Source organism: Rhinopithecus roxellana, chromosome 8 (assembly GCF_007565055.1).
Source record: "Rhinopithecus roxellana isolate Shanxi Qingling chromosome 8, ASM756505v1, whole genome shotgun sequence".
In the NCBI taxonomy this organism is placed as follows: Eukaryota; Metazoa; Chordata; class Mammalia; order Primates; family Cercopithecidae; genus Rhinopithecus; species Rhinopithecus roxellana.
In genome coordinates this window covers 70232470-70253459 of record NC_044556.1, presented here as the reverse complement: position 1 = coordinate 70253459, position 20990 = coordinate 70232470, and the positions used below count along the sequence as shown (strand labels likewise).

The window sequence follows — 20990 nt, the reverse complement described above, 5'->3', positions numbered from 1 at the left end:
CCCCAGGCCTGGGCAGGTTCGCGAACCCCAAAGCACCTTCTCTTTCCCCCTCGTCCTGGCCGCTGGCTTCTGCCCCCTCCTACGCTCCCACCGGGTTGCCTCTGATTCCTCTGGGACTCCGATCTTTTCACGCTCTTGTTGGTTTCACTGAGACGTTCTTGTCGATTTCAAACGCTTTGTGATTGAAAAAAAAAGAAGAAGAACAATCGAACCGATACTGTCCTACCACTAGCCCTAGTCTCGGAGCCCGGAGCTATCTTGCGTGTGCGTCTCTGTGGAGGGTCCGGGGCCGCGGGCTCCGGCGCACGGTGCCAGCCGAGGGCTGTCCTCCTCTTTTGTGTTAACCGGCGGGCTTCTCGTAGTCCCCGCCGCGGAGGTCACACCCGGCGGGTAACGGCGTGGATACACCGAAGGGTGACTTTGGACACCTTCCCCACATCACAGACTAACGCTTCTGCCCCTACTCTGTTCCTGCTAGAGAAGTAGGAAGCCAGTGGGGGAAGGGGTATTTTCCTGAAGCTCCAGAAAATGACCACGCATTTTAGAGAAAGGTCGTGCCCGCTTCCCAGCCTCACCTAGTCTGGGCTGGGGCCGGGACCCGCCTCCCCACCTTCCCCGCCCCCCCCGCTCCTCAACCTAGCGGAGGGAGAGATGCCAGCGCGGTGGAGTCATGCCGCTGGCTTGGGCACCATTGGTCATGCCTGGAACACGCAGCAGCGAGTACGCACATCTGGCGGCTATCCCGGGCGACTCCGGTCCTGATATGGAGAGAGAGGGCGGGCTGGTGTGTGTCTCAGTGAGCGAGGCTGGGGGAACGTGCCTCGGCTGGCTCCTCCCCGAACTTGCATCACCAGTGCTCCCCCATCTCCACCCGCCTTCCGCCCCGCCTTGGCCCCTCCCCCACCCCCCTTCCTCCGCTCGGTTCGGCCGGTTCTCCCGGGAAGCTATTAATAGCATTACGTCAGCCTGGGACTGGCAACACGGAGTAAACGACCGCTCCGTCAGCCTGAGGGCTATAAAAGGGGTGATGCAACGCTCTCCAAGCCACAGTCGCACGCAGCCAGGCGCGCACTGCACAGCTCTCTTCTCTCGCCGCCGCCCGAGCGCACCCTTCAGCCCGCGCGCCGGCCGTGAGTCCTTGGTGCTCGCCCGCCGGCCAGACAAACAGCCCGCCAGACCCCGTCCCGACCCTGCCCGTCCTCCGGACCCTGGCCGCCCCGAGCGGAGCCTGGAGGTGAGCGCTGGGAGCCAAGGGAGTGAGCGCGACGAGGGCGGCTTGCCTTCATTCCCTTCGCGCCCCTCTAAGTAACCAGTCCGCCGACCCCTGACCCACCCCAGATCCGCGCCCCCAGTCTCCGGCTTGGAAATAACTCTGGCTTGAACTTCTTCTAAGCCACCGCTGCTCCTCGGCGCTTCGAAAAGTTTCCCGCAAAGCGAAAGAACTAACTTTCTCTTTTGACTTGGGGCGCGAAAGGTTCCTGGTGACGGAGGTCGGGCGTCCACTCTGCCGCCAGCCTGGAGCGCCGCTTCTCTGCGCAGACGGCGCTGGCTTGCGGGGCTGGGAGAGGGCGTGAGGTGGGTGGGCGGGTGCGCTGGGGTGTCCGAGGCTGCCCAGCTCGCCGTCCCGCTGCATCCCTCGCTCCGAGACACGGCACTGAGGGAGCCGATCCTTCCCGGGGTCGGCAGAGAGGCACGAAGGCCAGAGGCTTGCGGGAGGGCTGCCCCAAGCGCCGAGAGGAATGAATGGGGAAGGGGCAGGAGGGCGGGCGGCGTCGCGTGCGCGGCCGCTGGGGGTCGCCCTGGGCACCCCGGAGCGCTGGCGGCAGGACCGTGAAGGCAACCCCGAGAAAAAGTTAGCTGGGATAAGTTTGGAAGTGGAGAGCGCTGGTGTCGCGCTGTCCCAGGGCGGACGACGGGAAGGGCTCCCGGCACCGGTTGGTGTCTGGAACCTGAGCCCGGGACTCCCACACACCTGGGACTCTCACTCTGGCTTTTCCTTCGGCGGGTCCGCGGGAGACCCACCGTGGCGGGGAAGCGAGGGTGTGGAGCCAGTTGTGCAGATATTTGACAGAATGGCTTTGTGGTCTAGTGCCAGGACTCTGAGCGCTTACACTGCAATCGATGTCGTTGAGCCCCAGTATGTCGAGCCGGTAAATAAGGGCACATGGGCAGTACCGGCCCCCTCTGCGTGTTGGAGGGCACAATGCAGTGGTTGGACCAGATAACTGCTAAGGTCCTTTCTGTCTGGAGATTTTCAGATTCTGGAGTGGTGTAGTGGGAAGAAAAGGAGCCAGTGGGGGGACTTGAATGGTGTGGGTCTCTATCTAATGTCATTGACCGGTGTCCAGACAGTGGGGGAAAGGGGACTTTTCTGCAGGGCATCTTTTCCCTCACCAGTTTTCTTTCCACTGGAATCCTTCTCCTTCTTTGCTCCCCCACCCCCGTTTTCGTCTCTCATCTACTTCCTTTCCTCCTAAACGTTTTCTATTTCCTAATTTCACTGCATAGGTCACATATGCTTTTCTTACAAATAAAATAGTTACTAAATCCTTGATGAAGCCAGAAAAAAAAAAAAAAAAAAAAAAGGAGAGCCAGAAAATCTGGATGTTCTCTCAATGTACCTCTTTCGTTGTAGGTGACAGTCATATCTTCTGTTCGAAGTTTCTGTCTCCACAACTTCAAGTGAAGGCAAAAAATTGGTATTACTGTCCCCGTTGTTTTGCAGTTCGCATTGGTTGTAGAATAATGCTACAGCATACAGGCTCCTGCTTTGAGGATATCCTGGTCAAAGATGGGATGAGGTGAGGATTGCAGTTACTGTCAGAATTGTTTCAGAGACAGCAAAGAAGGCAGCACCCCACGCCCGCAGTGCGGATAAGATACAGCACCCAGCATCTGTGACAGTGCTGGGAGCCTTCTTTTTCTCTCTTTCTTCCTCCTTGCCCTTTAGCCATTATAGAATTCCTTTCTCTCCATGGCCCTTTTCTTTGATAGCCCCTCCCTGCCTCAGTCCTGTCAAAGTCTCCTCTGTGGTTGGTACCAAGTGCCCGGACTCTTGACCCCTTATCTACCTGGCTAATGGCTCTGTTCTCTGGTTGCCTTGTTGCTTGGTCCCTTGAGGTGGTGATACCTATTGGTGATGGACCAAAATGAGCAGTTGGTGGGCGGTCAGCAGCTTGGCATGGGATGGGCCACTCACCAGCTTTATGAACTCAGGCAAGTCATTTTTACCTCCCTGGACCAGTGTACTCATTACAAAATGAAAATCTGACCTAGATGATTCTATATTGAGAGGGCGTGATTTCCATTAGATAGAGTCCATGATTCCTTTCTTTTTAAAATTGGCTGGGCATGGGACAAGGCCAGTGGCTTCAAGTGTTACCCAGCCAGGGGAGGAGGAAGGACATAGTCAAGATGCCACAGAAGCTTTCCAAGGGAGAAATGGTTTATAAGTGAGAATTGCTTTTCTTTCAAATATGTAATGGAGAATGCTGGTGTCAGCAAATAGTGGGGTGACATCTACCTGGTCTGTGAAGAACCTGGGGTCAATCAGAGTACAAAAGAGGCTCTGAATGACCTGAATTTCTTGAAGGTTTTAGTTAATTCCTCACTCACAGGGCTTTATTGAATTGATAACAACAGAATGAGTTTTTCCTGAAATGGAGAAGATGGAGTCACAGTAATAATGACTACCCAGTGTGTATGTAAATCTCATATATCCTTCTTCACAGCCCTTTGGGGCAGGCAGTTTTGATCTCAAATTACAGAGGAAGAGAATGAGAGGCCCAGAAAGCCTAAGTGATTTGTTGGTGAGTGCTTAGTTTGTGAGTGGCACTGATAGGTTTAGAAACATTGTCTCTGGCCCTTGATGCCCAGCTTTGCACCTACAATCTTCAAGAGGTCTGGGAGGAAGACCAAGATATGAAGAGTTAGTGAAAGGCCAGTATTGGCTTCCTAGTAACATAAGATGGTTAGCGAGCAATGCTTAGTGGAAAGAGGATGAAAATTAAAAGTGAAAATTCAATGTAGCTGTAGCTACTAGGAAATAAAAATCTGGGAGCTGAATTTCCAGTTAAAGGAATACATGAGTAAAGTTTCACTTTCTTGAAAATGATGAAACTACCAATGGTACAACATGATTTCTGATTGGAAATAATCAAGCAGAAACAAAATGCAAGTTCTTGGTAGCAAGTCTGAACAATTTTATGATCAGCATAGAAAGTCACCTCTGATCTGAGGTCCCCAAACAATTTTTTTCAATGATCAGGATGTTTGAGGATCTCAACTTTCTGAAAAATTGTCTGACAATTTAACTTCATTTTCTTGTGGGGACACAGCCTGAGTCTAGGCTGAATCATAACTCAAGAGACTGAGTAAAGGAATAACTAGAAAGTATCCCAAGAAGTTAAGCTTTAGCCTAGTGCCAAGAAAACCCAGATCTCTACAGATACATCTGTTTTATTTTCTGACTTTTAACATTTTTACAACCATTTCTGTCCCCAAGTAAGCCCACCCAATGTTTTCCATAAAAGCATTCCATACCACTGACATTCTTCAGCTTCTTTCATTGGGACTGCTGACTTTACATAAGAAGAAGGGTCGGGGATGGGAGTCACAAACAGCAGACCCCAAGCCCTGAGAGCTCATTAATAAACCTAGTTGGGTGGTGAAATGGAACTACAGTCTACTGCAGTGAAATTCAAAGTACCCATGTAGAAGGGAGCCATTCAGGCCTCCGATCGAAGACTAGCCCAGTGGTAGCTCTGAATGTCATCCCTGAATCACTGGGTTTTTAATAAAGTTGGAAAGGGCAGGGAAACATGAATACATGGGAGAATCTTAAGCCTCTGGCTTTAGAAGTCTAGTTTCTCAGAATTTATTGCCTGACAGCGACAAGTATCCTCCCAGCATCCTAAGATTATAGGATTAAATTGAGAGAAGAACTTCAGTTCTGACTCATGACACAGGGCTTTGGGAAAAGAATTACATATATAGCCTGGGTTTCTTTGACTAGTTAAGGGCAGCTTTCATTGGCCTGGAAGTCTTGCCTCCATTGGTGTATGTTGGATCTCCAGGGGGAGTTGAAGTCAGGGTATTCTATTCAGAAGCCTTTGAGATCAAAGAGGGTGACCAGCCACCCTCCCTCCTGGACCCCACAGAGCCTCTGTCAGAGAGCCAGCCCTGGGCTGGAGAGATCTCTGGGAGGCCTAGTAATCATGGAGCTCCTGGCCAAAGGAATGTTTTCCAGGGCATATTCATGTATTAGTTCCTCAATTCCTCATAGGATATTATGGGAAAATAGGGTGATTGTTACAAGCCCTCTTTAACAGAGGAGAAAAAGCTACTGGGAGGTACAATGATAACACATAATGGAGTAAGTGGGCTTCAGATTTTCATCTTCTGACCCCAGTATGAGAATTTTGTGGATAAGAGACCCACTTGCTCACACTCCCAGAGGGCAGGTAGCAAGCAGCCTGGGTGTGCACCCTGACATAAAGATTAGCAGTTCATTAAACAGAGTTCAAGTTATCCCCAGGAATCTTTACTTAGCCTCGCCTCCATCACTTCATTTCCAGGCCTCCCACCTACCTTAAGGCCTGTCCCCCAAATATTTGCTCAGGTTTTTTGTTTTGTTTGTGCAATATAACATAATACTGGTTTGTTTTTGTAATGTATAATAATATTTGTTCGTTTTTTGCAAGGTACAAATTAAGGGCATGAATCCTGGAGCCAAACTAACTTAATTCCAAATCCTGATGCTGCCCCATATTAATTCTGTGACTTTGGACAAATGACTTAGTTTGTCTAAACCTCACTTATCTCATCTATAAAAGGGGGCTAAATCCTAACTCACTGGATTCTCATGAGGATTAAATGAGATAGTGCCCCTAAGGCTTCTGATATGAAGGAGGCACTCCTTAAATGTTTGAGACTTGCCAGAGGGCTTCTTCTCTGTCTGGACTGTGTTAATGACCACAGACTCCCTGGTGAGAGGAATGCCCAGACCACACTCATCCTACCCTCATCCCTATACTCATTGCCACTTGGGAACCAACTGCAGGGAGGAGGGGGAATGGCCACTGCTGGAGGGAGTACACAGCAGGCCAAGACTTATGGGGGACTCTTCCAAATTGGGTCCATGTAACTGTCACTACTTCTACTCTTTTTTTTCCTTTTGTCATCCTTTTGGGTTCACTAAGCTATAGAATAATAGAGGGAGATGAATTTAGCAACTACATCGCTGAAGCTTCTCCCCCAGAAGTTGGGCCCAAGAAATGGGAAAGAGAAAAGTAACCTTGGACTATGGGGGGCACTTGATTTGATGACCCCATCCCCACTTCATTTATTCAGTTGGCCAGTGAGGCATGTCGAGTCAGGTGCTGGGCCAGGCTCTGGGTAAAGCAATGGTGTAGACTCAATGCTTGCATTGGAGGAGCTCTCAGTCATTTACCAGACACAGACTGGGTCCTAGAGAGCTGAAGTGACTGGCTCAAGTCACTGCTCTTTAGTGCCAGAGCCAGCCCCAGGGTTCTCTGTCCCCACACCCAGCCTAAGTCTCTCCCTACACCACAGGTCTGAACAACTCCCCCACAATACAGCACCTTACTTTTCTTTAAGGCCTTTTGCTTTGCCAGCCTTAAGCTTAAGAATCCACCTCCCCATCCCCTGCCAAAGTCTGGGGTGAAGAAACGCACCTGGCTACAGTTACCTTTCTCATTCCCATTGCTTGGGCCCAACTTCCGGGAGAGAAGCTTCAGAGATGTATTTGCTAAATTCAAGGATTTCCCACTTTTTGCTTTTACTTCCACTCACTGATAGTTTCAACTTGATGTCAAGCCTCTTTGCAAAAGAGGCTGAAAATGAGGTTACTCATGATCTTTAAAATGGCCTCACTGATTTTTAAAAACTGTTCTTCCTCTTTCAGGACTGTTTGAGGCCACATTTGCACAGAGGCACACCAGCCAAAACTCATAGCTCTTGTGAATTCAGAGTAGCCTGAAACATCATCCCTTATAAACTTCAAATAAGCATTTTGTTCATGTCACTGAGCTGTGTGTATTTTAAGAACCTGTTTTACTTAAGATGAGGATGGCACGAAACGAAAACAAAACAGAAACCCAAGGGCTTATGGGACTTTTCTCTGAGGGTGGGGTTCTGGTGTTGGAGGTCTGGTGGAGGAAAGGGACTTGATCCCATGCCCCAGAGCCCCTGAAACAGTTTGGGTTTCAATGTGTCTTTCAGCAAAATGATGCTTCAACACCCAGGCCAGGTCTCTGCCTCGGAAGTGAGTGCTTCTGCCATCGTCCCCTGCCTGTCCCCTCCTGGGTCACTGGTGTTTGAGGATTTTGCTAACCTGACGCCCTTTGTCAAGGAAGAGCTGAGGTTTGCCATCCAGAACAAGCACCTCTGCCACCGGATGTCCTCTGCGCTGGAGTCAGTCACGGTCAGTGACAGACCCCTTGGGGCGTCTGTCACAAAAGCCGAGGTGGGTTCTACCACAGGTGTTCATTCTTTTAGCACATGTTTTGCTCACAGCCACTGTGTGTTGGGCATGTTCTAGGCAGGGGGCTGTTGTTGAGAGTGAAACAAACGAAACCCCTGCCCTCAGGGAGCTTACCTTCTCCTGGGAGGAGACAGACAATACATAACATGTAAATACATTAAGAGATGAGTGCAAAGGAGAAAAAAGCAGGGAGTGAGGCAGAGAGAACAGGTAGGGGTGGGGTTGGTGGGTTTAAAAACTTTTCAGGCCAGGCATGGTGGCCCACACCTGTAATCCCAGCACTTTGGGAGGCCAAAGTGGGATTATCGCTTGAGTCCAGGAGTTTGAGACCAAGCTGGGCAACACAATGAGACCCAGTCTCCATAAAAATATTAGCTGGGCAGGGTGGTACATGCCTGTAGTCTCATCCACTTGAGAGGCTGAGGTGGGAGGACCGCTTGAGCCCAGGAGGTTGGGGTTGCAATGAGCCATGATCACCTCACTGTAGTCCAGCCTGGGTGACGGAATAAGACTCATTTTGCTTTTAGAGACGGTGTTGCTCCATCACCCAGGCTGGGGTGCAGTGGGGTGATCACGGCTCATTGTAGCCTCAATCTCCTGGGCTCAAGCCATCCTCCTGCTTCAGCCTCCCAAAACACTGGGATCACAGGCATGAGCCATTGCACCCAGCCAGGGTTGCTGTTTTAAATTAGGAAGTCAGGGAAGGATTCACTGATAGTGGCTTTTGAGCAGAGGTCAAAAGGAAAGGAAGAAGGAAAGAGGAGAGGGAAGAAGTCATGTGGGTATCTGATAAAAGAAATTAAGGGCACTGAGGTGGGAGTATTGGTGCCTGGTGGGCTGTGCAGTGGGGCAGAGTATGGGGGTGGGAGAAAAATAGGGGCTGGTCATATTGGGTCTTACAGACTATTGTTGTATAGATGTGGCCCTGTGCTCAGAGTGAGGTGGGAAACCACAGAAGGGTTTTGAGCAGAGAAGCAACAAGATTCAACACACACACACACACACAGGCACATTTTTTTTTAGATAGAGTCTTGCTCTGTCACCCGGGCTGGAGTGCAGTGGCATGATCTTGGCTCACTGCAACCTCTGCCTCCCAGGTTTAAGCAATTCTCATACCTCAGCCTCCCAAATAGCTGGGATTACAGGTGCCCGCCACATGTCTGGCTATTTTTTGTATTTTTTTTTAGTAGAGATGGGGTTTCTCCTTGTTGGCCAGGCTGGTCTCGAACTCCTGACCTCAGGTGATCCCCCTGCCTCAACCTCCCAAAGTGCTGGGATTACAGGCATGAGCCACCACGCCCAGCCTTGATTTATATTTTTAAGTGATCACCCTGGCTGTCATGTTGAGAATGGGCAGTAGGGGCAAGACAGAAGCTGAGTGCACAGAAAGGAGGCTGTGGCAGGAATCCACATGAGTGGGTGTGGCGGGGGACTGCGTCAGGAGGGAGCAGTGCAGGTGCGGAGAAGTGGTTGGCTTTGGATCTGACTTGAAGGTAAAGCTGATTTGCTGATAGATTGGATGTGGGGTATGAGAGAAAGGGAAGACTCAAGGGTGACCGAGTTTTCTGGCTAGCACAGCTGTAAGAATGGAGCGTCCATTTGCTGCTGAGATTTGGGATTATAGGGGTTAGGGTGGTGGCAAGAGCAGGAGATCTGTCCTATTCTGCACCCCTGTGGAGATGTCAAGCAGGCAGTTGAATATGTGAGTCTGGAGTTCAGAGGAGAGTCTGGGCTAGAGATAATAGAGTTGGAAATTATCAGCATATAGATGGCACTTAAAAGCCATGAGTCAGGATGAGGCCACCTTCTGTGTCCAGTTGTTCTGAAGAAGCGTGGAGTGTGGTGGTCCCTATTTTTATCACTACTAGGACCCAAGCACCCAGACAGTAGAGCAAGGACCAGGCAGCCTGCCCCACCCTTCCCTGTAGCAACGTTCACAGCCTTGGGACCAGGTGTTGCTCCAAGTTCACTTCTGTCTTACACACTTGCACTGTTCCACACTTGGCAACCTTGCATAAGACCCCTGGAATAATGAACATGGTGAGAAGTCTGGAAGGCGGCTTCTGGTGATGTCATAGTGGCTTAAGGATGTCAGAGCTGAGGTTCCACCATTTTATTGGACTTTTCCTCGTGGTGGCAAGTGGAAGTGTTTCACGCTTACTAAACTGGCATGACTGCAGCCTTTGGGCAAGGAGTAGTGAGACTGACCTAAAAGATGGTCCTAGTTCACCACTTGCAGGTGGCACCCCAGCATGGGCCGATTAATGCCACTTTGGTTGGGAATGGGCTTAGGTGCCTTCTCTGCAGGAGCATCATAGGCTTCTCCCAAATTTGGGAAGCTGGTGCTCTGATGCTCCAGGTGAAGTCAGAGGTGAATGGGGTTTGCCCTTGCGTCTTGAATCGAAGAAGAGGCCGGGAGAGGGTGGCTAGGTGATGATCCTGAGGTCATTCCTGGTTCCCAAAGAAAGGAGATGTTTACCAAATAGAATCTGTTTCGGCTTTAAATGATTACAGTTAGTACCAATAGTTATCAATTGGCATATTATCCTCATCTCAAAATCCAAATGCATTTTCAAAATTGGCTAACTTTTAATTTACTAATATATTGCTGGTATAATTTTAACTTTGACTTTTGTTCTTCACTCACGTGTGTGTGTGTGTGTGTGTGTGTGTGTGCGTGTGTAGGGGTTTTCACACAAAAGTCTAGAGCTTTATTTTTTCGGGGTCCTTTAGCGCTAGCACTGGACCTTGTCTGCCAGCTTTTGCTGGCAGTAAAAGGCAGTGTATTTGAGATAGGTGGCATTTCTTACTACCCTTTAAATGTGTCCCTTTTGGATTTTATAGGTAGCCCCTGAAGAAGATGAAAGGAAAAAGAGGCGGCGAGAAAGAAATAAGATTGCAGCCGCCAAGTGCCGAAACAAGAAGAAGGAGAAGACGGAGTGCCTACAGAAAGTAAGTGCCTTCTAGCCTTCCCTTCCTCTCACTCATGCCTGTCCTCACCAGCTTCATGTGGCTATCAGAAGAAGAGTTAGAAAACCCCTTACCTGGTTATAATTTCCCAAGAAGGGCCTTGTAGCTGGTAGCAGAAATGCCAGTTGCAGAATAAGGAGGTGGCAAAGCACTAAACACAATGGATGTGACTGTGGATGTATAAAAGCCGGTGTGTGAATTCGTCTGATGCCCGACTCCCAGCAGCCTCGGCCGGTTCATACATGTCCATCAGCTTCCAGGCTGCAGGACATGCCAACCCAGTTAAAGAGGCTTCACTTGACTGTTTTCCTGAGAAAAGGAAGCTGCCAGCTCTCATTTGGCTCACTATGAAAAGCCTTTAATTAATCTCTTCAAACAAGTAATTTCCTTAATCCACAAGCAGTGGTTACATTTGCTTTGCATTCTTGTCTGGTTCCTAACTCTACAGTCCTTCTCCCTGGCTTAGCCAGCAAGCTGAGCCCCTGGGTGCATTCAGCCGGCCCGCCTTGAGACACACTAGGGGGTATTGCTTTTGTGGGTAGGCAGGGTGGCCGGTGGTGCCCAGCAGTCTTTCCAGTGGTTGTGTCCCTCCTCCAAATGTGGTTAGGCCAGGGCAGAGTCTTAACCCAGGTCCCACAGATCCCCAAAGGGTTATGTTGATTGCTTCAGGGGATCAGTGAAAATTAGGGAATTTCGTGTGTTGCCATATACATTTTTTTCTGGGGAGATGAGCTTCTCATTGAGATCTGTGACTCAGAATCGACTAAGCCTCCATGAGTCTGGATTTCTCCCCAGCTCCCAAGGCCCTTTTGGGTTCCAGAAGACCTGCATATGGGCTGTTGACTCATGCAAATGAGGTATCTGAACTATTGGTTCCTCTGCAGCTTCAGTATTAGTAGAGTCACAGGCGGCCTCTGTGGCATCACCAGGGCTTCTCTGAAGAAGAGGGTCTGCATTTTCCTGAACCTAGTGCTGCTCTCCCATCTCCCATCTTCCTCTCCCAGCTTGATGGGCCCCAGGGTGTCCCAGGTGCACCCCTGCATCCAGGCAGCAGTCCAGGCCACTCCCTCCTCACTGGCCCTTGGCTCCTTTCTTGATGCCTCTGTTGCTTGTACCCCAGGAGTCAGAGAAGCTGGAAAGTGTGAATGCTGAACTGAAGGCTCAAATTGAGGAACTCAAGAATGAGAAGCAGCATTTGATATACATGCTCAACCTTCATCGGCCCACGTGTATTGTCCGGGCTCAGAATGGGAGGACTCCAGAAGATGAGAGAAACCTCTTTATCCAACAGATAAAAGAAGGAACATTGCAGAGCTAAGCAGCCGTGGTATGGGGGCAACTGGGGAGTCCTCATTGAATCCTCATTTTATACCCAAAACCCTGAAGCCATTGGAGAGCTGTCTTCCTGTGTACCTCTAGAATCCCAGCAGCAGAGAACCAACAAGGCGGGAGGTCCTGAAATGACTCAGTGGGCCCTTCCCATTCTGCCCCAGAGTGGGTCTCAGACCAGGGCAAGTGCATCCTTGCCTCAACTCCAGGATTTAGGCCTTAACATGCTGGCCATTCTTATGTTCCAGATGGCCCCCAGCTAGTGTCCTGGCTGCCTTTCATCTGGATTCTACAAAAAACCAGGATGCCCACCCTTAGGATTCATGCAGAAGTGTCTGTACCTTGGGTGGGAGGGATGGGGCCATCTCCTTCACTGTGGCTACCATTGTCACTTGTAGGGGATGTGGAGTGAGAACAGCATTTAGTGAAGTTGTGCAATGGCCAGGGTTGTGCTTTCTAGCAAATATGCTGTTATGTCCAGAAATTCTGTGTGCGAGAAAACTAGGCAATGTGCTCTTTTGATGTTTGTGTCACACAACACTGAAGTGACTTTTATATGCTTTTTCTCAGATCTGGTTTCTAAGAGTTTTGGGGGGGTGTGGGGCTGTCACCACGTGCAGTATCTCAAGATATTCAGGTGGCCAGAAGAGCTTGTCAGCCCCTGGAGAACAGAATTCTCCCAGTGTTAACACAAAATCCATGGACAGCACGATGGCAGGTCCTCTGTTGCAAACTCAGTTCCAAAGTCACAGGAAGAAAGCAGAAAGTTCAACTTCCAAAGGGTTAGGACTCTCCACTCAATGACTTAGGTCAGGAGTTGTGTCTAGGCTGGAAAAGCCAAAGAATATTCCATTTTCCTTTCCTTGTGGTTAAAAACCACAGTCAGTGGAGACATATTTGGAAACCCCAGTCAGTGGAGCCTAGGTGGTGCCCAGGCTTCAGCATTATTGGATGTCAATAGCATTGTTTTTGTCATGTAGCTGTTTTAAGAAATCTGGCCCAGGGCATTTGCAGCTGTGAGAAGTCACTCACACTGGCCACAAGGATGCTGGCTACTGTCTGTTAAAATTCTGATGTTTCTGTGAAATTCTCAGAGTGTTTAATTGTACTCAATAATATCATTACAATTTTCTGTAAGAGAAAATATTACTTATTTATCCTAGTATTCCTAACCTGACAGAATAATAAATATTGGAACCAAGACATGGTAAACACATGTTGTGTTGGTTTCTGTTCATTTAAATCTGTTGGTTGTTGAGATCTAGCCATTCCCTGCCTTTCCTCCCCATTATGGGGGCTGCCTAGCTTTAAACTTCTCCAGATGTCATCCTTTGCTCTTTGGGGCATCACTAGATGGGATAGTTGACTTTCAGTCCTGTTCCTTAGTCTCGGGCACCTTATGCTCAATTTCTCATTGACAAACCCTGAAATATGGCACCAAACATATCCTTTAGATCAACAGTTTGGTGTTTAGAATTTTGATATAAAATCTGAATTGCTAGATACCTTAATTATTTTCTCAGAATGTACAAACACCTGAAACATACACCTGCTGTTCAGCTTGAACCTTTGACCCCTAACATTCTGCCACAGAACTCCTCTCAGAGAGTTACTCACTTGAGTTACATCTGTTATGTCTAAATGTGTGTCTCATTGTTGGCAAATACATATCAGAAAAGAATGGGAAGGGGTACTGGAGGAAGAAAGAGATAACCATTTTAGACAGCATGGGTGTGATAATTCAAAGAAAGGTATTCCACTGAATTTCCTGGAATTTCCAGGGCATATGATTCCTTAGGCCTGCAAGAGAGCCAGGCCCCCTTGCTTTTTGTGCTTCTCTATAACGTTCACAGGCTAGACATAAAAACTGGCCACTTGCCACTGGTGCCATTCTTCAGAGAGGCACCGTCTTCGTTAAATGTCAGATTCATTCGTGCGAATTCTGTGCCTACTTCTTTGACCTCATGTATGGTTCCTTTAAATGATCACTTATGACACAGATGTCTTCATTTTACTCTCTTAATCGCACATCAGGGGTCTTTCCTAATCTGTCAAGAGCCATCTGATGTTAATACCATTCACCACTTCTTTCAGGAGATAATCTATGTTCCTTTTCTTGGTGGAGGGGAAAACATCCCTTGCATTTACCTTCTAGTTATGGGTAGAGGCACCAGCCACCAGCCATTATGAAACACAAGACAATTTGTAAGCTGCCATGGACAACAATGGATTAGAGAGGAAGGAAGTTGGGGGCGGATGGTGGCTATGGCAAGAAAACTTGATGTGTATGGTAAGTGTAAATGAAGTTCTGTCACAAATGCATTAAAAATTGTTTTATGTAGCCAAGGTTATGTTTTGATGCTTTAATTTTAAAAAGGATGATGACTATGCATTTACCATCAAGTTATTTCATTTCTTTTGTTTCACATTTAGAGGAAAGGGAAGGTGGGGGGATCTGAGAGAATAAGCTTAGATGGGGCCACCACCATTATCAAGCACCCGGTTTGACAATGTCTTTGCACCGAGCTGTCTCCTCTTGGTAGTGGTGATGTCACACTGCCAGGGTGTGGAAAGCCACCCTCCCTTCCCTCTCTTGCCTTCCACCTGCCCCCTTGGCTTTCCCTGAAAGCTGGCCTGATACCTATTTCAGAGTCAAGAGCTTTTAAAGGGTTCTGGACAGGAGTTCTGGAATGGAATCTTTCCACTTTCTGTTAACTGAAATACTATTTTCCATCTGTATCTTAATTTCTCACCAGGAGCTTTGAATAAACCTTCAACACGCCAACCCATATCAAGCTTTCTCCTCTCTTCCCTGTCCCATAACCTCTGATTGGGTTCATATACTGTTTCTTTGTGGAGTGAACAGTGTTTCCAATTAGAATCTGCCTGAGGCCACATTTGCCCACTGAGCATCCTGTGTTCTTATGGTGGCTCTCACTCCAGAAGATTTTAACACGGTCTCATCAAACACTGCTTTCAGGAAGGAATTTACACTTAAAAGGACTGTTGAGGACTAATGCTAACAGAAGCTAACATTTATTGAGTAGGACAATACACTAAACACTTCACATGTATTATCCCATTTAATCCTCACAACAACTGCTATCCCCATTTTACAGATGAGGGAGTGGAGAGCTCAGTAACTTGCTCGAGGTCTCACAGTGGATCTTTCCAAAGCTGAAGCCTATGCTTTTTCTCAACCGCAATGGTTTCAAACAAGAGTATATACATTTGTGTGTGTGTGTGTGGTAATATATACAAAAAAATTGCCATTGTAACTATTTTGAAGTGTACAATTCAGTGACATTAAGTACATTCACAATGCTGTGTAACCACTACTATCTAGTTTCAGAACTTTTTCATTGTCCCCAAAGGAAATCCTGTACCCATTAAGGAGTCACTCTTCATTCCCCTTCCTTCCAGCCTCTAGCAACCACTTATCTGTCTTCTGTTTCTATGGACTTGCCTGTGCTGGATATTTAATGTAAATAGAATCGTACAATATGTGACCTTTCAAACAATATGGCTGGCTTCTTTCACTTAACATAATGTTTTCAAGTGTCAGCCCAGTGTATTATGTAATAGTGCCTTATTTCTCTTTATGGCTGAATAGTATTCTGTTATGTGGATACTCTACATTTCGTTTATCCATCAGTTGATAGACAGGTGTGTGTATGTTAAGAAAGAGTTAGCCTTTATCTTCAAGGACTGAATCTCTAAGGTAGGATTTCAGTCCCAATGTCAAGCTGGAGAAAAGACAGTTGGAAGCAGGGGCTCCTTCTCAGAACTTCCAGGTAACAGCCTGGAAATAACTTATTCCTGGGCTAGCTCTGTGGGCACGGCAAGGCAGGAGGTATAGTGGCACCTGCTCCCCATGGGTGTAAATGGCTTCCAAACTACTTCTGCATGGTAGAGAGGTGAGTAGAGGAGGGCCTTTGGTAAGCTCCTGGAATGTAAGCTTACAATTTCCATCCTACCCTCTTCTCCTGGCATTTCACAGGGTAGGGGGTAAGAAGAGGCATGGGGCAAACACTTGAGAAGATATCTGGGCTCCCTGACATAGGATGTTGGTATAAACATGATGGAGGGGAGGAATAGAGGTGGCCCCCTGGATAATTTAATCCCCAACTCAGCACAGCCCCTCCCTGAAGTGGTTGTCCTGGATTCTCCATAACATGCACACACACACACATACACACACACACACACACACACACAGAATTAATTATGCAACTTATTTGGCTTGCCCAAGCTTTTTTTGTAAGTTCTGTAGTGGTTCAGAAGGAAGACTTTAAAAGCAGCAACACCTGTATTCAAATAATGCCTCCACTGCCTACAAGTTCTACGAATGTAGGTAAGTTACACAACTTCAGTTTTTTTACCTGTAAGATGAGAAGAGTTGCAATAGTAGCAAACTGGAACGGAGTTTGCTACATAGTAGGGCACCTAGGAGAAGCAATCTCTCGTTATTATTAAAGGTTGAGGTTATTACTAAAGTTTTCCGTTGTCAGCATGAACTGAGATCTTTATGGAAGAGTGGGCTAAGAACCAAGACTGCCAATTCTAGGTTAAAAGAAATTTTAAACCATGTACTCAAATGGTTCAAATTTATCCCCTTATCTTGCATTCCTATAGACCCTGTCTAGTTACTGAATCTTTTGAATTGGGAGTGAGGAAAGGGAAGCAACCACACAACATTTTCTCATTTGAAAAATTTTTATTTTGGCACCCACTTGAGTACCTGGTAGGGTGGGGCTGTCCTCTATGAGGGCAATGGAGTATTAGTGAGGGGATCATGGCCCTGGCCTGGGGGATGACAACAAAGGTGTATGTGACAGCAACAGGTCACAAAGGGAAGCAGAAGATAAATATGGCCGCGAAAGGGATTTAGGCAGAAAGGGTGATCACTTACTGTCACTAGGACTACAGTTTGTAGACTCTCAGGGAGAGAGACTACAAACTGTAGTTTAAAAAACCGGAGGTGGAGGTCAGGGGGGGTTAGACCCAGAAGAAAACCTCTCTGGAGCCCACCCTGCATCTCTACATCTTGGAAGAGTCTGCAGTTCAGGCACCCTACAGAACCCCCCACAGCAATCATCCGTACTCCCACCCCCACTCCGGCCTCTGGGAGGCTCTCAGGCAACAGCAGGGGCCTGTGGGTGGGGGGTGGGGTGGGATTGAGAGACAAGCTGCAGAGCCATCTTTGTGACCCAGGAGCACCACTGGTCCCTCATCTGCCACCGAGGCCAAGGAAGACCCAGAGACCTGCCTCACCAGCCCTGCCATTGCGCTGAAAGACAGCCATGAATGGTGATTCTCTGCTGCCGTATTATACGGCCCAGAGTGGCTCCAGCATGAGCATGTTCAACACCACAATGGGGAGACTGCAGCGACAACTATACAAGGGGGAGTATGATATATTCAAATATGCACCGATATTTGAGAGCGACTTTATCCAGATCACCAAAAGGGGAGAAGTGATTGATGTGCACAACCGCGTCCGTATGGTGACCATGGGCATTGCACGAACCAGCCCCATCCTCCCACTCCCAGATGTCATGCTGCTGGCACGACCAGCCACCGGCTGTGAAGAGTATGCTGGACATGGCCAGGCCACCAAGAGAAAAAAACGCAAGGCAGCCAAGAACTTAGAGCTCACCAGGCTCCTCCCCCTGAAGTTTGTACGGATCTCTGTTCACGACCATGAGAAACAACAGCTGCGCCTGAAGTTTGCCACTGGCAGATCTTGCTATCTGCAGTTGTGTCCCGCTCTCAACACACGGGATGACCTCTTTGCTTATTGGGAAAAACTAATTTACCTCTTGCGGCCACCCATGGAGAGTAACAGCAGTACCTGTGGCATTCCAGCTGAAGACATGATGTGGATGCCTGTGTTTCAGGAAGACAGGAGGAGCCTGGAAGCCGTGGATCTTCAAGGAAAGGGGGATCAGGACCAGGTCAGCATCCGGAGCCTCCACATGGTCTCTGAGGTGTGTGGGGCCACTTCTGCTGCTTATGCTGGAGGGGAGAGACTCCAACATGACTGTCACAAACCCACTTACGTGCTCAATGTATCCACCCCCAAAACATCTATGGAGCTTGCTGAGGAGCCAGCAACAGGGGCGACTAAAGAGGCAGCAGCACCAGGGGCAGCTGCAGGGGCAGCAACAGGCACCATAGCAGGTGCCTTGAGTGTGGCAGCAGCCAATTCTGCCCCTGGACAGGTGAGCGCAGCCATAGCTGGGGTGGCCACCATAGGCGCAGGAGGAAGCAAAAGCAACATGGCCATTGCAGGCACTGCCAGCATGGCTCCAAACAGCACGAAGGTGGCCGTGGCAGGGGCTGCAGGCAAGTCCTCAGAGCATGTTTCCAGCACGTCCATGAGCCTTTCCCGAGAGGGCAGCGTGAGCCTGGCCATTGCAGGAGTAGAACTGACCAGCAGGACTGCTGCAGAAACAGACATGGATGCAGCAGCGGGACTTCCTGTCTCCACCCGGCAGAGCAAGGGCAGCCTGAGTGGACAGCATGGAAGGGAGCGAACCCAGGCCAGCGCTGAAGCTTGCAAGGAGGGGAGGGAAAGAAGGGAAAAGGACAGGGCTCTCGGAAGGCGTTCCCATTGCCGCAGGACAGGTGAAAGCCACCACAAAACAAGGGGGGACAAGATTGCCCGAAAGTCCTCCAGCAGGTCCTCATTCAGCCACAGAGCCAGGAGAGATGACAAAAAGGAGAAAGGCTGTGGCAGCCCGGGGAGCAGCAGGCACGGGGACTCGCATAAAGGTGTCAGCCACACGCCCATCTCAAAGGAGTCCAGGACCTCTCACAAATCTGGGAGGAGTTTATCGACCACCGGCTCCGAATCCAGCAAGAGACTTGGCAGGATCAGCTCTTTCCTGAGGAACGTCAGAGCCAATCTGACTACAAAAGCAGTGGGCATACCACATGGCAGAGATGTGGACATCATGGCTAAGACGGTGGAGAGGAGCACCAACGTGGCCATGGCCGAGACAGCAGAAGGTGGCCAGGGGCTGGAGATGGTTGGTTCTATGACACCGGACATCATGGAGACAGTGACCTTTGAAGCCCATTAAATAAGACCCAGAGATGGAAGCTGTAAAGGAGCCCAGAGCTCATAGGAGTGTCCCTGGAGAGCCTATTCCAGTGTTCTTTACTGCCGTTTAAATAAAGAACCATACATCTGAGAGTGGCTTGCTGGCTAAATTTTTATGTCCCACAGCCCAGCAGTGACCTCACAGTGGATTCTGTGATGTCAACTGTGCTACAGCCTGAGACCCCAGGATCCAGTCAAGGGGAGCCCCACCTCACACGCATGCTCAGTAGAGCCTAGATGAGTGCTCCAGCCTTCCTCAACCTCTTCCTTGCTTTGGTTTGCCAGGACTATGGCTGAAAGTCTGGTTGGGAGCTTGGAAGCTCTACCTCCACCATCTCCCCATCCTTTTTATAAACTTGTTCCCCCAACCCTGGAAGATCCAAAGACAAAGCAAGAACAGAACTCTCATCCCCTTGCACTATTCAGCGGAGGGAGTAAGGGAGCAGCAGCATGTGTTGGCAACCAGAGCAGGGAGGACACATTGTCTAGACTTAGCAATTCCACTCCTAAGTATACTCCCAAGAAACACACATGTTCCAGGAGACAGTCATGAAAATGTTTATAGCAAAATAATACTGGAAAGTACCTAAATTTCTGACAACAGAATTGAGAGGGGTATATGCAGTGACAAAAAATGACAGCTACACATATTATATGCATAGATAACTTTTGCTCTTTCAAAAACTTTAAAAAGCAAATTGCAGAATAAGATAAAATTCTACCTAAAGGACAGTTCAAAAACAAGATCAAATACAAATAATATGTTACATATGTGATACGTGTATGGTAAAACAAAACCAAGGGAGTGGGAAAAAATTCAGGACAGTGTCTTCTTCTGGGGTGGGAAGGCAAGAGATTGGATCAAGGAGGTGAACGCAGTCTTTCAGTGGCGTTGGGAATTGTTTTAGTTCTTAAGCAAGGAGGTAGGTACAAGGATGTTTATTATTTTGTTGGGTTTTGCATTTCAATATTGAGTTTTGCATGTTAATACCTCTGGAATCAGAATGGTCCTACAATCACCGTGGCAATTCTGATGAAGTTATTGCTCCAGACATATATTCACCCATTCCTTCTCCTTAATGCTTTCATTTTTACGCATGCACAAACGTGATCTAAGTCTGAAAGGCCCATTTGGTTAAGATTCAGATGTGAATGACATTATTACAAAAAGCCTTGGGAAAGAAAGAATGATATCCCTATTTTACAGAAGAGGACACTGAGGCTCAAGAGGGAAAGTTGCTCCTGTCACACAGGGACCTTTGCAGATCTACCAGCCCACTTCTTTATGCAAAGACCTGCCTGAGACATGGGAAGGAAGCAAAACTAGCAAATCCAAGGAGAATCAGGCAACACAAGAACTTGAGACTTACCACGTTCCTACCACCATGGTCTAAACTTTATAGAGATGAGCACCAAAATTCCTCGATTGAGAGGAGGGAATGTGGGGGCAGGGGAGATGCCTGGTGGTGAGCTGCTGTGAGTTGGCTTTGGAACTTCAGTGAGCTCAGAGTCCTTAGTTGGCCTTATCTCAAGAGTGTCCAGACCACCCTTAAGCCATGTCTGGTTCCCAGGCTTCGCTCCCCAGCCTCTGCCTCAGCTAGAAACAGACCTCCCTCCTGGAATTCCAGGCTTTGCTCCCCACAAGGGACCACTTCTGATGGGGGCTGTATCTCTTTGCAGCCCAGTCCTCACCCAGCTGCTAATAAAACACTTAAAAGCCAGGCCCAGAATGGCTTCTCCATACCAGATCTTCAGAAAATTTCTTCTGCTGGGATTCCAAAAGCAATTAAACCACACATGAGGGGGTTACCAGTTAGGTCACAGCATCCTTGCTACTTGGACCTCCATAGTTAATTCCTAAAGCTACTTTTGAGAAAAGTCACACACTTCATTATGCAGGTAAGGAGAGGTCTCTTCTGTCCATAGAAGGAATTGTAGGCATGAATCCATAAAAGAACGGGGGTTGAAAAAGAAAGAAGGCCCAAGACCTACACGCAGCCATCATTTCCTTCTGCAAAACAAGGCTCCTGACCCCAAGATGAGGAATTAATGGAGTGAGTCAAGTTATTCTTAACAAAG

General features: G+C 48.4%; 2 protein-coding genes across 3 annotated transcripts; both read left to right on the top strand.

Annotated features, from left to right (window-relative positions):
* The first annotated feature begins 913 nt into the window (after positions 1-913).
* On the top strand, positions 914-13015 carry ATF3 (activating transcription factor 3). 2 transcript variants are annotated; one of them, XM_030936390.1, is made up of 5 exons: positions 952-1234; positions 2726-2801; positions 7243-7486; positions 10349-10456; positions 11595-13015. In XM_030936390.1, exons 2-5 carry the CDS (start codon positions 2746-2748, stop codon positions 11790-11792), a joined length of 606 nt encoding a protein of 201 aa, XP_030792250.1. In that variant the 5' UTR covers positions 952-1234; positions 2726-2745; the 3' UTR covers positions 11793-13015. The 2 variants fall into 2 exon arrangements, with proteins under 2 accessions (XP_010364403.1, XP_030792250.1); XM_010366101.2 differs by lacking the exon at positions 2726-2801 and having other exon boundaries at positions 914-1234.
* Positions 13016-16663: 3648 nt separating this feature from the next.
* FAM71A (family with sequence similarity 71 member A) lies at positions 16664-19002 on the top strand. Its single transcript, XM_010366099.2, has one exon. The coding sequence runs from the start codon at positions 17107-17109 to the stop codon at positions 18889-18891; it is 1785 nt and encodes a 594-aa protein (XP_010364401.1). The 5' UTR covers positions 16664-17106; the 3' UTR covers positions 18892-19002.
* The last annotated feature ends 1988 nt before the right edge of the window (positions 19003-20990 follow it).

What these genes read in the sequence shown, in the direction of transcription:
- ATF3 (XM_030936390.1), top strand. Translation starts at nt 2,746, where the DNA reads ATGCTACAGCATACAGGCTCCTGCTTTGAGGATATCCTGGTCAAAGAT. An exon ending in CTGGTCAAAGATGGGATGAG is followed by an intron (nt 2,802 to 7,242) that starts GTGAGGATTGCA and finishes TGTGTCTTTCAG; the next exon opens with CAAAATGATGCTTCAACACC. An exon ending in CGTCTGTCACAAAAGCCGAG is followed by an intron (nt 7,487 to 10,348) that starts GTGGGTTCTACC and finishes TGGATTTTATAG; the next exon opens with GTAGCCCCTGAAGAAGATGA.
- FAM71A (XM_010366099.2), top strand. Translation starts at nt 17,107, where the DNA reads ATGAATGGTGATTCTCTGCTGCCGTATTATACGGCCCAGAGTGGCTCC.